The sequence below is a fragment of the Larus michahellis genome, chromosome 4 (assembly GCF_964199755.1).
Source record: "Larus michahellis chromosome 4, bLarMic1.1, whole genome shotgun sequence".
In the NCBI taxonomy this organism is placed as follows: domain Eukaryota; kingdom Metazoa; phylum Chordata; class Aves; order Charadriiformes; family Laridae; genus Larus; species Larus michahellis.
Genome location: NC_133899.1, coordinates 55,895,980 through 55,915,054, shown reverse-complemented (window position 1 = coordinate 55,915,054; position 19,075 = coordinate 55,895,980). Strand labels below are relative to the sequence as shown.

Sequence of the window (19,075 nt, the reverse complement as noted above, 5' to 3'; positions counted from 1 at the left end):
AAAAGCACCAAGTTCTGAAAGCTAAGTAGAAGTCTGTCATCACAAGTCAGCAATAATGATACGTAAATTAAATACAAAATGAAGCAACAGGAGGCCTGACATTGTTGACCACTACAAGAGTTTAAAATTCATTTATTTCACCTGTAAAGCAAAAACCACTTGGGGCTATCAAAAGACTTTTCTCCTGCATGTCAATAAAAGTGCATCTGCTTAATGCTAGGTATGAAAACAATGCTTGTAAGTACTTAGTTTTTTTAAGGAAGTAGACTATTTGGTGATACATACTGTGCATTTATGTTTTAAGTGAACAGCTGGCACTTTAAAGTTTCAATTGGAAAAGCACACTTCCTAATCACAAAATAAAAAAAGGCAATAGCAAGCCTAAAATCAAGACTACCTCAGAGCTATTAAGCCATAGCTTTTAAATTAAAATAGTATAGGATAGCAATAGGACAGTAAAAGACTTTATAGCTGTATTTTCAATGCTATTGTTGGTATGAATTTGCCATCATTGATCAGGCTAGAACTTGATTATTTTTGCAAAAGCTCTTTGTCAGTTTCTAAAAGGAGGTAGTACAAAAAGGGTACGATTTGAATAACATGGCCTCATCTGGCTGTAAACATTTCAAACAATAGACATAAATATCTACGATAAAAAGTACTGTGGAAGAGATTATTATAGAAATTGTTTTTATGAACTTGAAAAGAAAAAACGTAGATACATTTAATATATTTACTTATCTGCATGTAGTTTAAGTGATACAGAACAAGATTATCGTGTTAGAAATCCACATACAATATAAAAACATTCGTTAGACATAGATTCACCATTCTGCTGACATTTGCAATAACTCTTTATCCAAGCTTAACTTCAGGTATTTATAATATTTTTCATACATGAATTTTTGTATATGTGCAATGTTTCATTAACTACACAATGTGAAACCCTGACTTTTGTAGTTTTTCATCGCAATCTGAACATAATAGCTATTTGCATCTTAAACACGTTGGCTTTTTGAAACACTAGTAATTAAGGCATCTTTGCTGTATAGTGCAAACAAAAACTGTCTTTAATAATTTGATTAAAACATAGAAGTAACTGAATACCTCAAAGTTTTTCTTAATGCAACTGGAAGATAGTTGTGCATTTTGGAGTTCTTTTGTGAAAGAAACATTTAAAACCTCTTAATGCCAATTGCTTTTGTTGGTTCCTTACAACTGGTTCTGCTGTCTTGTCTTCATGACAGTATAATCCATCTTCTTTTATGCGATGTTGTAGTAAAATACAGTAGCATTTAAATGAATACCTAGTAACTGAGTGAATCCCAAATGCAGCAAAGGCATACAGTTTTCATAGTGCACTTTCACCTCACTGAAGTAAAAGTTGCTCCTATTAGACATTTTTCCACTTCAATGTGAAGTAGATTGTTAGGATTTTATTAGTGGTTTCATCACACAGCTTGACAGTTCAGTTCTCTTCTGCCAGTATTTCTCAAAAGGCTTTCAGGTACATATTTCAGGGATACTTTGGAGGACTGTTTCACCACATCAGCACACATAGCTTCCCAAGCATGTCAGTGTAGCTGTAATAAATAAGCATTTACATCCTAGAAGAAAAAAAAAAAAAAAAGAGAAAACATTTGTCACATTACTTATTTCTGTAACGTTGACTTTGTATCTGAGGCAGGGTAACCGATCAGGACCATAATACAATAATAATAATGTTTAGGCCAAATTTCAGAACAAGTTGTCTTCAACTTCAAGATTACTTTCAAATAACGCTTTCAATAGCACTTCTTTATGTACTAAAAAGCCTACAAAAACAGTGGGATTAATTTCCAAAGCCATCAATTCGGTCCATTTTTCCTCTGTTCCCTACGTGCACAGGAAAGAAAACCATCATTATGAGATCACATATTTGGAACATGTTTACTAGCAGTGATACTCCTTCACCCCATCCCTCCAACATTTTGTACTACTCTTCTTGCTCCTGACTTGTTGAGGTGGCCTTGGTCACAATCTATCCTGATATACATTAAGTAGCAGGCAAATGAACAGAAAGGGAACCTGAATCCTAGTGAAATAAACTGACACTGGCTGTAACTGCTATGCTGATCTGCCAGAAGATCTAGGCAGTTTATATTACAAGCTCCCATTGCTGGCTCCACCATTTGCAAGTTAGAACTCAGTTCTTCTGCATCCCTGCTGACTGAAACTCTGCAAGAAGTTTGTAGTTTTCCTTGGAGAGACATAAAAATTGAAGTCAGAGGTACACAGTAGTTCCAAAAGAACAACTTACTTGTTTGATACATGAAAGTGACAAATTCTGTAGCCACAGAATTATAGATTCCACAAAACTCCTTTAGATGCAAGTAAAGCATGCAGTCTCCAAGTTCTTTTTAAGTTCACTCAAATCCTGCACAGAACCAAGTGTCTGCTTTAAGTCCTTTCTCACTGTCTACCTTCATCAGGCCGTGCCATGTGGAGAGGTTTCTTACTCAGTGCAACTCTTGGTGCCCCACCTCAAAAAGCCATGTTTATAGGGATGAGTATCATGAGCAGCAAATCATGCAGTTACCAGACACCCTCATTATATTACTGATCCCACAAGGTACCGAGAAAGGCAAACAGGGATTCACTTCAGATGGAGACACTCTTCTGCTCTTCAGAAACTCATAATTTTCTAAGCATTAGGCCAGCAATAAGCTTTAGAACTTAGTGTCTTGTCACCTTCCCCAGGCACCCGATGTGCAAACACAAACAACATTGCTGGGTTAAGATTCTCCTTGCTGCACTAAACTTACAACAACAGGTACAGCCAATTTCAGAGAAAACATCTGTCCTTTCACAGTCTAGCTACTTATAAGGGCCCTTTTTTGCATCAATTTGAAGGCTTTTTACTATTGGCTATTTTATTATTAAGGAGATGATTCCTCTGTAAAGAAAGAAAAAAGGATAAAAAATTCATTGTGGCATTCTAAACCATAGTACTACTAGCACAGGGAATACACTCCAGACTTCTGTAAAAATTGTGCAATATACTTGAGCATTAGTGGAAATAAAGTAAAGGTGTTTCTATCCATGAATAGTATAAGTGCAAATAACATCAAATGAGAGGAATACTGCAAGTGATATGACTTTGTTTATTACTAAACACAACTGGAACTGGATTACCTTAGCTATATTACCAGTATATCCTGGAACCAGAGTAAGATGATTCATCTGTTCCCATAATCCACTTAATTGGTTTTTTAAAATATGAATATTTCTGAAAAAGAATGAGCACCTTATAAACGTATATACTACATTTCAGTAGACTTTTTGACTGAAACACACGATTAATACTGCATATAGAATTAATCTATACAATAGATATTGCCACAATATCAGAAAAATTTTAATCTAACTTCTACAGCATTTGTATAACCCCCAATATGACTATGTTCTACATTTATTAAAATTCCAGTAAAAAAAAAAATCAACATAGCCATCTTTAAAGTAAGTTTCCAAAGACCACCTGTGGCTTAAGAACAGAAGAACTTCTTTTAAGTACTTTTAAGCTTTTGCTTTCAATTTATGTATTTTTATCTTGTAGATAAGGTGTACTCCTACTGATCAAAGTTAAAACAGATTTTGAGATGGAATAAGCTACAGAAACACATTTAAATATTTCCCAATACTATACTCACCCATCCTCTGCCTTTTCAGTATGTACAGGTAGTTCTGACGACCATCTTTTAATGACAGCTTGAAGCCAGTTTAAACCAACTATCACATATCTGTAACAACGTATTTTACACATTATTCTTTTCTTCCCTCACCGCCCAAACCTCCAATATCTACAGGTCAGCTAAAGCAGTAAGCAAACTCGTAAGCAACTTAGAAAGCAATGTGTTTTCAATTCCGGAAGAGAAAAAAAACCTAGACAAATTGGCAAGTTTTAATACTCGCCTATGTTTTCATTTTCAAAGTGGTAAACTGAAGCTCTTGTCAAAGAAGTAGAAATTCTTCAGGTATTTTGCCTGAAAGCTTTGCCTTGATTTCACGTTATAAAGCATACTAAAACCTCAGTGCCATTTTGTTTTACTGTTTAGGATAAATAAATCTGCATAAGGGTAAAACCAGCCCCGCCCTGGTCCTTAACCTTGTATAAAAAGAGGTTTTGCACCACTGGTTTGTTAAAGGAGAAAGGTTCAAAGGAAAGCTCCCCTTCAGGTAGGTGTTCTCTAAGGCAGGCAGGGTTGGGAGAAGGGGCAGAGGAACAAGAGCCAGAGTCACCATTAGTTTCTAGGGCACTGCATAGCCAGGAAGTAGTAGTGCCTTAAACATCCGTAACTGATACTTACTCTTCATATTTGCTGTTAAGCAGTGATTTCACTAAAGGCAAAAGATCTACACAGCAGCCAGCTGAAATATATGGTTTTTCTTCCTGTAAACTTAAAAAACAAGACGTTTCAGAAGTGCTTGAACTTCACCACGGGTATAGCAGATTCTTATCCCCCACTTCTTTTTGTCTGTACCTGTTTGTAAGCACAGGAAGGCAATCTACAAGTACTCCAAGATCCTGTATCCTAGAAACATTAAGAATAAAATCAGAAACATTACTAGTAGATCATAGGTTGAAGTATAAGCTTCCACTATGACTTAAAGAATAAGTATAACAAAATTACAGCATTTAAAGAACCCCTAAAAATACTGCAGCGTATTTGGGATTGCTACCACTTTAAAAATATAAAAAGAGACACTCAGTTTACCTCAATAAGTAGGCTACCAGTTCACTTATACTTCTCCTTCTCCAAAAGGTTAAAGCTACATTCAACCTTAGATTCCTGCTGAAAAGAACTTGAGTCATGGTTTCATGGTCCTGAGAAATCTGTATATTTTCAAAAATATAAAAGAAGTTTGCCAGAAATTAAGTAGACAGCAACAACACAATAAGTTGCTCTAATATAGTAATTTAGGATATGAATATATGCTTTTCTACCCACATGCTGATGATTGTTTTAGAAGTTTAGCTAACAATGGCCTTAAAACCACAAGGGCACAAATACATTGAGACTACTTTACCCAAAAGCTACAATAATAAGGTCTGTAGACAACTAAAGGGAGGTATGTAATAACTAAATACAGCATTCATGAGCATCAACCTATAATTCTTACTACCTTTGAGAGCTTTTTACTTAGATGCTTATTAATTTTTGAGAACTTTAACAATTTAGACACAAGTAAATACATGTATTATTCTGAACTTTGACAGAAAAGGTTGATTTATGAAAAAGCTTGATCTTGGAATGAAGTTTAGGTATTTTATTAAAGTCTTGGATTGGAATCAACACTGCAGAACCACCCACATCTCTCAAACAAGTTAAACAGACATCTGTGGCCAGTGATCTGGTCTTTAGTTTCTCAGAGCATGAATCTTCCTTAGTCTTCATTTTTTTTTTTTAACCGTCCTTTCTGCAACCTCTTTATTCTAACTATTCCACTGCTCCTTCCTTGAAGGAGTGCCACAGACTTGTACCGCCAGCCCTTTGGACTCTTCATGGCAGCCCACCCTTAAAAGTACCATGAAAAGACAGCAGGGGATAGTCTTCGATCTTATCTTCCCTGCCATGCCTCACTTTAAACACCTGCAAGCCTCAATGGCTAACAAGCATGTATGATGACAGAAAGGGAAACTTCAACATTAAGAGACTTAAATGGCCTTCACTGTCACAAAACCTATTTCATTTAAATAGCTGACTTTTTAGCCAGTTTCAGAAGTCCTGCAAGTGTTCACTGGGTTTCATCAAGCAATCTTAACAGGAAACAGTCTCATACAAACACTTAAGTTAGTTTCATACACCCTAAGCTGATGCTGCTACTGAAAATGGTCCTATCATACCTCACCATGGTTATGCCCATCTACACACTAACGCTTTCACAAACACGCATGTGGCCTTGCGTCTTGCCAGATCACGAAGCATAACCAGGTCAAAAAAAGCGTCTTCCTTTGGTGCTGGTAGAATTTTAACCCAGACTAGCCTCTTAGATCTGAGCTTCTGTGCTGACACAAACATGGGGAAAACTGGCAGGACCACCACTGTTGGCAAACGTGCCACTGTAAAGTGACAGATAAAGGCTGTAAATCACAGACCTAAGCCAATCTATATGTTAAGAAAATTAACCTCTGAAAACTTTCACAGCTAACCACACAAAGAAGCTACCAAGAATACTTTTATTTTAAACTCAAGTTTCTTTACACTCTACTTACCTCTGAAAAAAATCCACTATATTTGGATGAGGGGCCTTCTGTTTGAGATGAGCCAGAGTCACTAGAATTCAGCAAGCGTGTACGACTGTCTATGTGCAGTTTTGCTGGCAGATTCCCTGCACAAGCCAGTTCATTTTCTTTATTTGCCATGTCACAGCCCCTAGATTTAGGGAGCTGTTTCTTTCTGTAACAGGGCTTTGGACTATAACAATGAACTTTTCTTTTACAATATACTACTTTGAAGAGAGAGAGGGGACTGGTCACCGTTTTTCCAACTGTTATTCTGCAATAATAAAGTAGTGTTTTAGTGAAGGTTCCTCTAAACTTAAGCAATACTTTGTGTTATTAAGTTAAAATATATCATTATGAATTCAGCAGTCAACTTTTAGGTTACTTAAAACATTTTATCCCCAAGATATACCTTTGTGACATTTGGGTTATCAGAAGTAAGAGCTACCACCAATATTTTTCTCCTGCTTTTATTAATGCAGAGACTAATTATTATGGAAGTAGACAAAAGTACCAAGTATTGTCAGTAAAATTAAGACCCATTTCCACTTGTGTCTGCTTGGGTGTTGCAATAGATTTAAACTGCTTCTTCCTCCCTGCCTCCCTCTCACTTAAAACTCAGACTCTACACAGCACAGCTCTCCTACCTGTTTGTGTATGAAGCCAGCTGTTTTGGAGATTTCTTACCCTGGGAGAAAGGGAATAGAGAATAAAAAAGCTTTATTACTAAAAAGTCTCAAACATTCCTACAGTTTGGCAAAAAGAAGTCCTGCTTTACCATGGCTTAAGTTTACAACAGATTCCCTTCTTTCCACCCACTCTTCCTTTCCTGCAACTAAAGCACAGCTACGTTAACCTTCCTATAATCTTCAAGTATTTCACAGTGACCTACAGATGGACTAGGTCTGCCCCAGCTGTCCTTGGAGCACCACAGTCAGCAGTAGGCTTGGGGTATCTAAGGCAAGAGACAGGATTGTGACATCAGAGACAGATTCTTTAGTTAATAGTACACTAAAAACTGTGACTAATATAAAAAGCCTACTGGAGTCTGATGGCAAAATTGCATTGCTTGTCTCGCACATACATTTAAAGGCCCATAATAGCAGATGCTAGTATCGGGAGGGATGACAGCAGAACATCTCCCCATCAAAGCACAACAACAACAAAAAATTAAATAAATCAAGACTGCTGTAGACAACAGCAGCTTCATTATCCTGAATTCATTCATATGAAACAGATTAGCACCTTGACACCAATCAGGCTGCATAAAACAATAATATCCCAGAGAAGTCACAAAATTCATTCAAGGTTGTGGCACGCTGATTAGCAAAACCTTTGAAAAATCAAGCAACACAATTTGAATTTCTAAAGGCTTTTTTTTTTTAATACAGTAATCTCTGATGTTTTAAAGCTTCATCTAATGAAGATGAGTTGAATTGTGATGTTCTGGTCTACTTTTTTTGCACTAGTAAACAAATTATTAAAAATTAAAAAAGCATTAAGACGTTCAAATTAGAAATATGTATTTTCATTTAAACAGGTACTACGCTCATATACTGCAGGCATTCTGACTTGAAAATTTATACTACTGTTAACATTTACATTGTGCACAACAGCAAGACGATGCTATGATTTTTTTGTTTTGGTAATGCCGAGTCATAAAATCATGTGGGTTTTAATACATAATTTCAACAAACAAATGAACATAGAGGATATTGGCATCTTCACCACTGTCTGAAGTGATCTTATAGTAAGTTTACCTCCTTAGTACTTCCTCTGTACTTCACTGCCTTATTTACTCTTCAGCCAGAACACACGTTAAGAGGTTAGGAGAAAATGTTTCTGACTAGCAAGAATCCAGTGAAAGGACACATTACTAGACAATGTGGTAGATCAAGCTGTACAGTAACAAGACAACAGGTCCATTTCAGTGCAGGTATTTCACCTGCCCCGCCTCTCACTTGTGCCATGTAGCTCTCTTGGCAAGAAAGAACTTTTTAATTATACAATTCCTCTACTGAAACAGTTCTTGGCTGGACTGCAGAAAAGTAGGCGTGAGTAAAACCATATCAGTACCTACTGCTCATGTGGATGATACACATATCTGTGTAGTCACTGTCTGTGCCTATTATAATGCATAGTTTTCATAATATAATTGCTGTTCAAGCTAAAGTTCTATTGCACATCTAAACATGAAATGCCCAATAGTGCTGTGCTTCTAGTGTTAGATTGCTCAGAACTACGAACTTGTTTGAATATTTACTTCAGTTTCATCAGAAAAAAAACACCCAAACAACTTACCTCCTTCATGATCTTTTTAGTGGAAGAAGAGATTCTTTTTCTGGGGAGATCAATAGGACAACCTTCAATATGCAATACTTTCTGTTTTCTAACATTGTGGGCTTCAGATGCCATAATCTCTCAAATACCTGTTTTCAAGGGAAAGATATTTAGTTATATTTTCTAAAACATTCAGTCAACCTTCTTCAAATGCAGCTGGCAAAACCAGTTAACACAGTTCAACTATTCCCAAGGTGTTCCACCATATAAATAATCCAAGAAGTCATCCTTTAACAAACATTAGCTGGAAGCCTTATCATTAGCAACATGCTGATAAGCACTTCAAAATTCCCATTTAGCTTTATAAAAAAAAAGGGAATAAAACCAAGTCCCCCTCCAAAGAAACAGAGGCAGAGATCTTGTTTTCAGACCAGCTTAGTATACCTGCACTAAGGGGTGCCATACAAACAAGAATAAGACTTTTTTGAGACTCTTTCCTCCACATCTCACACTATGAATTTCATCTGCCACCTAGAGAAAAATAATTGGTCTCAACTGTTTCCAAATGAGGAAAGGCTACTAAATAAGAATAATCCCTGTTTTTCAGGAAGGCAGTAAACTTTAAAATAGCAAAGGTAAAAAAATGGAAATGAAAGATCACCCCTTAGTTTATTGGCAAATCCACCCCCTGCCAATTTTTTTCAGCATATAACTGTGACTATTTTCCATATTAAAAAAATATCTTTATTCCACAGTTAACCATTAAGAAAGAGTCTAAAGTACTTTGTCTTGAAGTATGCAAATATTTCTACAAGAATCAAAACCAACATTGGGACAGTTGTACATGTGGGTTTGGATTTTGTGCAAGTGATTGAGAAGATCCATTGCTTGAGACTGGATTCACAAACTACATCATCATGGAGCACTACTCCCAAAATGTTTTAGCAAGACATCCTACTTTACTTTTAAAAACCAACCATTTGCTCTAATTATATTGCTTTTCCCCTAGATGGCAAAACTCTGGTCCCAACGTGAGTGCCCCAATCTCTTCCCTCCACCTTTAGATCCAACAGTCCTATCCCTTTTTCTCTATGTAGCAGATTTATCCCACATTAAGAACTTCAGTATTTAAAATACTAAGACACTGGGCACTGAAAAAGCCAGATGGGAAACAGCTTATTAGCTACAGATGATCTTTCAATGCAGTAGCTAAAGGCCATCAAATAAAACAAACAGGTAACAGGCTCAAAACAAAATAAAAGGTATATTCTACACATAATGCACACTGAATTCCATATTGTAGGATACAGTGGAAGAAAAAAAAAAATCTTCAAATGCTTCAGTTTTCTTAAGAACAGGAGCAGTACAGATGAATCTCATTTGAGATCTCTCTCAAAAAAGGGAAGATTTACTGACAGAAACCCTTACCCTGTAAGATGGGAACATGGAGCCCTCAGACAACAACTTCAGCAGGCATTGCAAATGGCCGCATCATTTAGGGCAAGACCTTTAACAGTTGGTGGTCCATACTTTTCCAGATACAAGGCTGGCTTAAGACTGGTTCATTAACTTCACTCTTTCCCTGCATGCTATGGGATGGTGACAGAATAGTTGTCACCATGTGAGCTCTTCACATTTACAGCCACCAGGCTTACAATTAAATAGTAAAAAAGTACTTTTTCCCCTGAAGTTTAGAAGAAACCACAAGAACAACAAATTGCTTCTCTGCTTATCAGAGTGGTTGAAAACACTATTTGGACTCAAAATCGCTGTACATTAAAATCTGAACTTTGAGCACAACACAAAGGCAAACTACTGAACTTTTGAAGAAAAGCCCAACCCAACAACCCTAAAATCCAAACAAATCCAGCCTTATATTCAGGCTAATGATGAAGGCAGAAAGCCAGGACACTTGGAAAAACCATGGTTGTGGGTTTGGTTTTTTTTGGTGTCCCCTGTTTGACAATGTTGCTGAGGGGAAAGCAATGAACTCCGGAAGAATAGGGAGGCCAGTTTGCAACCACCAGAGCTAAACCTCATAGAATTATCCCATTAGATGCCAAAAAAAAATCCATAATATCTGTTCCTGAAAAATCCCACGTGACTCCCAGGACATACTGACAGCTTACAACTCTTCATGCAGAAGAGTGACTTCTCCTTACTTGCTTATTTAATAAATGATCTTGGCCTACCCTCCTCTTTCATGCTATTCAGTAAGAAAGAATCTGATCGACAAATACAACAGCACTGTTAAGCTGGAATGCTTTTTACTTAATAGAAGCATAAAATAACAGAAGGCTAGGAAAATGTCTCACCAAGGAAACTCAATTAGCGTATCAGTGTTTAATACTGGGATCTAAAGAGCCTAAGATAGTATCTCAAAATAGCTGAACTGGAGAGAGATTATCATGGAGGGTAAGAATTTCCCTACAAAAAGTTAAACATGTACAAGAGAAAAATGAAGAGAATTACACACTTTGACAAATTTGATATAAGAACATAATATAATGCCCCCTAGCCTCCCAGTTGAAGTCGGAAAAGACAACAAAACTATCAATTCTTTCTTCAAAGTCCAGAAACAGAAACCCAAAGGCCAACAGATAAGATATAAAGGAACATCTGATGAAGTGAAGTAAAATCCTTATGTCTGTGTTCACAGCCCTACAGTTTAGATAGGTTTCCATAGTTTAACAGAAGCAGCAGTGAAGATATACGCAGTAATGAAATAGCTGCGCTGTCAACCAAGATGCAGAACCTCTCTCCCTCAGAACTGACAAAGCACCTGAAGAAATCATGTGTGGAAAATACAGTCAGTATTTAAAGATAGCCTCAAGGAAGACTCAGACTGACATCTCTGTTGTGCAAATTAGTAAACAATGTAATCAAGAATAAAATTAGTGGACACAAACAAATAATATACTGGGAAAGATTCAACCTGACTGTTGTGAAAGCAAGTCCCGCCCTGCAAAATTAATGGAATTCTTTGACAGTATGAAGTAGTATAACATGGATAAAGCAAGTCCTGCCCTGCAAAATTAATGGAATTCTTTGACAGTAGAAGTAGTAGAACTCTAAACAACAGAGTATATCGGAGATTCCAAAAAGCTTCCAGAAGTCCCTCACTTAACTCTTGAGGTAACTAAGCAACGAAGTGAAAAGAGGAAAAGTTTTTGCATGGAGAAATAGCTAAGAAACAGCGATAAACTGTCTAAGCAGTTCCCACACTGAAGAAGGCCACAACAGGAATCCTGCAGAAAAATTTGCATTGGTTTATGCTGTTCTATATATTCACAGATTACCTCACAAAGGAGATTGAGTAGTTGACAATACAAAGTTACACCAGGCACTGAAGATGAGGGCTAACTGAAGAATTAGGTACGGACTGTGATGTACAATAGGCAGAAGCAATGATTATAGATTAATGCAAAGCAAAGCCTGTGTCTGCAGGCATGAGGAAATTGTGGGTTCCCATATAGAATCACAGGCTCAGAGCTAATAATTGCCACCCACAACAATATCTGGATACATTACAGTTTACTTCAGATCATTTGGATTGCTCAGTGCTATATATGGATCAATAAATAGTGAAAAACAAACAGAACACTGTCGTGACAGTGTACAGAATTGACTTGTGCCTGTATTTCAAATCCTGTGTGCAGGCCTAGCACTCTTTCCTTAAAAAAAAAAAAACAAACAAAAAACCACAACAAACCCACAACTAAGAAATTCAAAAGATCCAGTAAATTAAAAAAGAGGTCAGACAAATGCAAGTTAAAAAAAGCATGGAGTTCCTTCCATACGATCAGTCTGGAAAAGAGGCTACTTGTAGCAGAGAGGAAATAAGACAAAGGCCTATAAAATGAATGGCTTGGAGAAGTTGCATACAGATTGTTCACTGTCTTGCCCAACATAAGAATGAAGGGGCAAAAGACACTAGCTGAAGGCAGGCTCAAAACTAACAAAAGGGGGTGGCAGGTACAATTATAATGAAGCTGAACTTGACACAGGATGTTGTTGACTCAAATGTTGACATAGGTTGCATGACACAGGTAGACTGTGTAAAATCATAAAAAGGAAATACACTGAAAGTAATTAAATACAGAAACATAATCCAGGTAGCACAGGCACAGAGCAGAAAACAAGCAGAAGAGCCTGGTACATCCAAACCTAATACTGCTATAATAAATGTAGTCCACATCAAGAATGCTGTTTCCAAAGGCTTTGTAACATACGATAAAATAGTAGCTGGCCAGCAATTAAAAAGATGAATGCTAGAGGATGAAAGGCACTTTACAGAGCCCTTTACAACTTTTATTTCCTATCTACTATCAGATATCTATCATCTAGGGATGGCTAATTAGACACTACCATCCACTGTTATTTCGGTATATATACAGAAGATTTCTAAAGTGGCATTAGATACTAATTTATACAAGATCAAACAACTTACACCTTAACTTCTTGAATTTTTGACTATTCCTCCTTCTACAGCTAGCTGTTATTTGTTCAGAACAATCTGTTATACCATTTCATTACGGACAATACAACTCTATGTAACTTGCTTCATGAAATTCTAAAAATAAACTAAGGATAGACAGCAACTCCCCTCAGCTCTGCCTTAGCCCTTCAATCATACAAGCCTAAACTGTTTTACAACTGTAACACAGGAGATTGCAAATCTGAAGAGAGATGCACAATTTCATTAAGATGATAGGCTCACATTTCATCAGTTTCCCTTCCCATGTGTGGCTTCTCATAGCAGATGCCAACCCTTCTTCCTCTCCTCAATTTTCAGGAAGCAGAAGGACTAGAGTAACAGCAGCCATATATCCTGGTGAGCCAACTCATTTGTCCCCCACAGACAGTACCTGCGCAAAGCCTTCTTGATGGCTCTAATGCTATTTTCTAACTCCGATCTCTCCCAGATGAAATACAACTCTTCAAGTCATACCAGAATCAAGCAAAGAAAGTCAGCACTAAAAGGCTTGCAAGTGCATATCTATCAAAGGCAAGTATTAACAACTCTGCCACTCCCTCCCATCGTCCTGCGTTCTGGGCACGGCCCCCAAAGAGGGACAAATTTTTCTTCACATGTTATGTAATCTACACATGTATTAACATAACATTAATTTCTTACAGAACACAGACTTGAGTACTTTGCATGGCAGCAAAGCAAATGTAAAATAGCTAGATTTCTTAAGTCATCAGTACATACCCTTTAAAACATTCTTCCCATCCTACTTTGCCCAAATTCTTAACAGCTATTTTTTTCCTGTAGCATTCCACATACATTAGCCATCACTGATGCTCTTGTGATTCTCCCCCACTCCATGTTAAATCAAGTGCAAGTTCAAAGATGACAATATTAGACTCAGATGAAAGAGTTAATTAATTGTTACTCCCCAAGGAGTCCATTCTTTGAAAGCATTCAAAATAGGTCTACATCAGGGAACAAGCAATGGTAAACTAATTTCACTAATTATTAACAGATTTAAAACGCTCATGAGAAACTTCCAAGAATGGTTATTCCAAATTTACTTCTGAAGGAGTAATCTGTCTACAAAAATAAATTAGCACTATCTTATGATGGAGAAGTGATTCCGTAAGCTTGGCATACGTTCCTTTCATTTTAACTCTGACAAATGTCAGAGAATCCATCTGTCTCTCAGTTTTAGATAGCATCCACATCCTTTGAATATGAAACAGTTGGGTTTTTTAAACTCCTTTTTTAGTAATTCATGCCCTGACAGTTCACCAGGTGTTAAATACTGAATTATCTTAAAAAGAGTGGAGTTGAAGATTTTTAAAGAGTATGTTAATATAAAATTTTTCTGCAACACTATAAGTAGTGTGTCTTATACACCAGCTAGACACAATTTTTTAACCTGCTATACCTGTGGGGCCATTTTTTCTGGTTTAAAGTTTCACAGTGGACAGAAATTACAAGAATGACATTAAATTTGCAGTAAAGGCAAATACTATTTGAGTAACTAAAGTAATATAGTTTATTCCTACAATTTAAGCTCCTTTTCCTATTACTCTTACATATGGAATTTTTATGTGGCCCACTGGCAGAAGCAGTCATAACAAACCTCCAAAAATGACCACAAGTCAGAGTTTGGTTAAGTTTACCAAGGATGAATCCAGGTACAAATTAGCTCTCTTTGCTAAACTAGCCTATGAGTCTAATAGCTGAACCTTATTCACATTCTAGAAAAAGAATATTTTCTAGAAAAAAAGTCAAATAAACAAGTACCTGGTTTTCTGCATCTGGAGGTACCATTTACAGATATGTTAAGCTGACATAAAGTAATATTACTTGTCAGTGTTTCAGTCCTTTCTAAAGTCATCTTTTGCTTACGAAAAGATGCTTTTACCTGTTGATTTTCATTTACGAACACTCCAGGAATAAGATGGTTGGAAAAGTTCTATTATTAAAATTATCTGGGAGTTGTTATATAGGAAATAAAGCTCCAATACATTGAAGCTCCCACATTAATGTTTTAAACAAACTTTAAGAAGCTACTGATAAAATTAAATGCCGCAAGTTTTTTCCTATTGATTGCTCAACCCCAAAAAAGAGCTTCAAACACCTGCAACAAGAATTTTAAATTCACTCCCAGAGAAAGACATACTGGAAAATGCCTCATGCTCCAAACTTGGTGGAGGCACGGGTACCCATCTCATCCTCACTTGGCTGAACACAGTCTGTGAGTACATTTCACATAGCTTAGGATCCCATGACTTCTTTTACATTACCCTTAAATACACTTCTATTATTGAATGTGGTGTCTTTATAGTATTTAAAAAGCCGCCTTAGTTCATACTGAAGCTCCTTATCCTGGGACCAACATAAAAAAAACCTGTTACATTTCTTTAAAAAGGCTTATTTAAATTATTCCAATGGAAATATATTGAAAAGAGAAGTTTCAAAACTGGGTGTGAGAGAGAACTGTAATAACATGTATGTATCAGTATACTCACATATAATTTTTTAAATATATAAATCTAGAATATTTTAACAATATTATTTCTAAGCTATTATAATGAAGTTCTGCGTTATAAAGTTTAGGAATTCAAACCAACTGTAATTTGAGTTCAATGAAATAATATTATAGACATTTTTATCAAAACTAGACGCACTGATAACAAGAAATTAAAGTGACAGCTTTTGACTAGAACAATTTGGGTAACTATCCTTTTTTTCCTTCCCTGATTACAGACTGAGAAGGAACAAAAAAACCCAAGGGAGTGGGAAAAGCAAAATTCATGTTCCAAGAAGAGATGGAAGAAAGCTTTTTTTAAGCAACTGACTTAAAGTTGCTTCAAAGCACAGCATGTTACAAAAACAGCAACAAAAGTTTCTAAAACTACCTCCCAACCTCTCTCCTTAACAGATCTCACTATCCAGAATTTCTGTACTTTAGATCTACATTTGACAACATGCCAAACCCGCTCCAGCACAACAGTGGAAAAAAAATAATACATTACATCTGAAGGCCTTTTAACAAAGTAATTAATACAGGATCCGATCTTCAAGCATCTAAAGACTCCCCACCCACCCCCCTACCCCCCTCCCCTTTTTTCCCCGCTGGAATCCGTCACACCCAGGGAATAAAAATCCGCCAGCAGGCCTCGCACCCGGCTCGTCACCCTCCCTTTCGGTACCACTAAAGCCTCTCCTTCTCTCCTGCCATTTATCTGCCACGGCACGCGCCTGCTCCGAGTTCTGGATGAAGCCACCGTTTTAGAAAAAGACAAAGCCGCCAGACCTCGCTGGCTGCAGCCTGCGAGCACCGCAAACAGCCGTGCCGCAGGCCGCCCGGTGGGCCCGGGGGTGTCCCCGCTCCGGCACGGCCGAGGGCTCGGCGGGGGCCGCCGCGCGTCCCACCGGGCGGGGAGCAGAAGGCGGCGGCCCCGCCGCCCGCCCGCAGCCCCCGCCCCCGGCCCACACGCCGGGCGGGGCGCCCCGCAGCCGCACCTGGCCCCGGCGAGGCAGAGCGCGGCCCGGACGGCGCCGCCCGCCCCGTTCCGCTCCCCCACAGCCGGCAGCGAGGCGGAAGGCCTCACCGAAGATCCCTCCCGTCGCCGGTTTCTCAGCGGCCGGAGACGCGCCCCAGCTCAAGAGGGGTCCGCCCGCCACTAGGGACCGCCGGTCAACAGCGTCCGCTTCTCAGCCGCGGCCCAGGAAGCCTTCGCCCTCATTCACTCACCCGCTGCTCATGGTACCGGGCCGGGCCACGCCGAGGAGGGAGGAAGAAGCGCCACAGAGTCCTACCGCCGGGGCCCAGCGCCCGGAGCCTGCGCCATTCAAACGGCGCCGCGCTGCATGCTGGGCCGCGCCGCGCCACGCCCCACCGCCCGCGCCGCTCCGGACAGGCGGCGCCCTCTGGCGGCCGCACCGCCCAGGGGCCCGGCCCGGCCCGGCCCGGCCCACCCCGCACGGCCCGCCCCTCACGGCCCGCCCTGACTCGCCTCCCGCCGCGGCCGGGGTATGCAGTGAGGTTGTTGGGGCTGCTGGCTCCCTGGTTTGGCGAGGTCGTTCGTTAGCGCAGGGCTGCCCCCGCCCAGGCTGCCGCAGCCGTCCTACCTCAGGCCTCTTCCGGCCTTCCCGAGTGCGCCCCGGGGCCGCCAGCCGCCTGGCCTGGCCGTGCCTCACCTGCACTGGTCGCGTCCAGCTTCTCGTTGGGAAAAGCTGCTCGTCCTCCTCCACCTCCCTGCCCGGAGCGGAGCCTCCTCAGGCCGGGTTCAGGCGGCCTCCCCGCTGCCCGGGTTGCCGCCAGTGTCTCGGGCCTTCATGCTGCAGGCGCAGCGGCAGAGAAGGGGCAAAGGCCAGGCCAGGCCACCTCTTAATCTGGCTCAACAGTCGTCACGCAGGCCTGCAGCTGTCACCACCACCAGGGATGGCGAGTGCGGGGTTGCGTTCCAGCTTGGCGCTGCTCCGTGCAAAGAAAGCTTGCTGGTGTCTAATTTTCCTTCAATGTTTATATTGTATCGGGAACCTTGCAGCCCTCACTCCCCGCCGTGTCTGCAGGCTCCTAATGACGAAGCGCGGTTATGAGTGTGTGGTGCTTGGACTGGCTGAGAAATCCGTGCTAGCTCCAGATTATAGCTGAGTATGAATAGCTTTAGTATTCCTGAGGCTTGGGTGTTACTAAGATTCTCTCTTTGATCTGGTATAGCATCTCAGAACATACCTAAAGCCAATGAGAAAAATGGCTTGTTTTAGTGATAAACGGGGGGAAAGGTGTGATTTATTCCACATTTCCCCTTACTTTGCTCCTCCTTCCCATCATAAATTCTGACCTGAAGTGTGTTATTTTCTCATACAACCTCACAGCATCCCTGTAAAATAGACTTCATCTGTCCCTGTTACAGTCATATAAGTTTTGGCTTGGCTGAAATTTTTTTACCTAGCCTACCGTAGTCTCAATTTTGGGGGATGAGAGGGCAGGCTTTGACAAATTACATCCTTTCTTCAACAAGTTAACTGGGCATGACAATTTAAGTTGTAATTTGGTTATTAAATCATTTCCTCAGTGGTGTTTGAACAACTCTGAGACTATCTGGATTTAATCAGAGGCTGCATTAGCACTTTTTTTTCATCTTATGGTATCATCAGATTTTAAAACAAGGTCATACAGAAGATACCAGCTTATGACACAAAACTGCTATACGAAAGAAAGCATTTAATTGATAGCATTAAAAATGAGCTGCAAATATATAATCAAGTCCTTAGGTTAGGTAATATTTAATTTCGAAAGTTTCATAACCATATCGATCTTAAACGTTGTTAGAGCCTTTCACCGTCATTCTCCTTTTGACCCAAAATGCCCTGGTGCTTAGAAATCCATTCTAATTTCCAGTCTAAGTTTATTCATGTCCTGTTTATTTTTCTAATGCCAATATTATCATATAGTTTAAACAACTGTCACCTTCTATCATGTCTGTTTGTCATAAGAGAATAATTTCATCCTCTCAACAATTTCATTTTGCTAGCCTATTGCAGGATAGCTTTTCTGTTTGCTTAATCATCCTGATGTCACTTTTACCTTCATTTTTGCAGATGTTGCTGTTTCAGTTCAAGCTGTCCTGTGTGCATAGAGTTTAATATATATATGGTTCTCTTACTCATCTGAGCACTTCAGCTGCGGCTATCCAGGTACACATGGTCAATAAGGGTTTTTAAAAATTATTTTCTTAGAGCTGTGTGTACTGACAAAAAAATTGTAGCAAGGGAAACAGATGATATGTTGTTTTAGAGAAAGTGACAATTACCAGATGATGCACACTTGAAAGTGTTTGGGCTTTCCAAAACAGACCTTTCTTGTGAAGTTTGTCAGGAGCAGATAGATACCAAATGGATTTTAGAAGATTGCCAGCTGTGTGTGGCTAAGTTGGATGCTGACACTAGACAGTGGCAGAAGTGCTTCTTATGTGATGTGATCTTATGTTTAGCTTTTAAAGGGCAGAGCAACTGGTTTGTTCAGTCAGGGTTGCCAAACAGAATAATATTTTTGTTACTGGGCCTGG

The 19,075-nt window shown here is 39.3% G+C and overlaps 1 protein-coding gene across 3 annotated transcripts; it reads right to left on the bottom strand.

The window, feature by feature from the left end:
* Positions 1-120: 120 nt before the first annotated feature.
* KATNBL1 (katanin regulatory subunit B1 like 1) lies at positions 121-17,572 on the bottom strand. 3 transcript variants are annotated; one of them, XM_074584978.1, is made up of 10 exons: positions 17,202-17,572; positions 8,564-8,691; positions 6,910-6,950; positions 6,254-6,536; positions 4,755-4,873; positions 4,521-4,571; positions 4,347-4,436; positions 3,690-3,779; positions 3,175-3,268; positions 121-1,607 (listed from the first exon to the last, which is right to left on the bottom strand). In XM_074584978.1, the coding sequence occupies exons 2-10, from the start codon at positions 8,675-8,677 to the stop codon at positions 1,575-1,577; spliced, it is 915 nt and encodes a 304-aa protein (XP_074441079.1). In that variant the 5' UTR covers positions 8,678-8,691; positions 17,202-17,572; the 3' UTR covers positions 121-1,574. The 3 variants fall into 3 exon arrangements, with proteins under 3 accessions (XP_074441079.1, XP_074441078.1, XP_074441080.1); XM_074584977.1 differs by lacking the exon at positions 17,202-17,572 and adding an exon at positions 16,756-16,907; XM_074584979.1 differs by lacking the exon at positions 17,202-17,572 and adding an exon at positions 16,613-16,630.
* Positions 17,573-19,075: the final 1,503 nt, after the last annotated feature.

Coding starts and splice junctions, on each gene's coding strand:
- KATNBL1 (XM_074584978.1), bottom strand. CDS start 8,677: ATGGCATCTGAAGCCCACAATGTTAGAAAACAGAAAGTATTGCATATT. Junction 6,537..6,909: donor CTGGCTTCATACACAAACAG/GTAGGAGAGCTG, acceptor TTATTATTGCAG/AATAACAGTTGGAAAAACGG. Junction 4,437..4,520: donor CTTCCTGTGCTTACAAACAG/GTACAGACAAAA, acceptor TTGTTTTTTAAG/TTTACAGGAAGAAAAACCAT.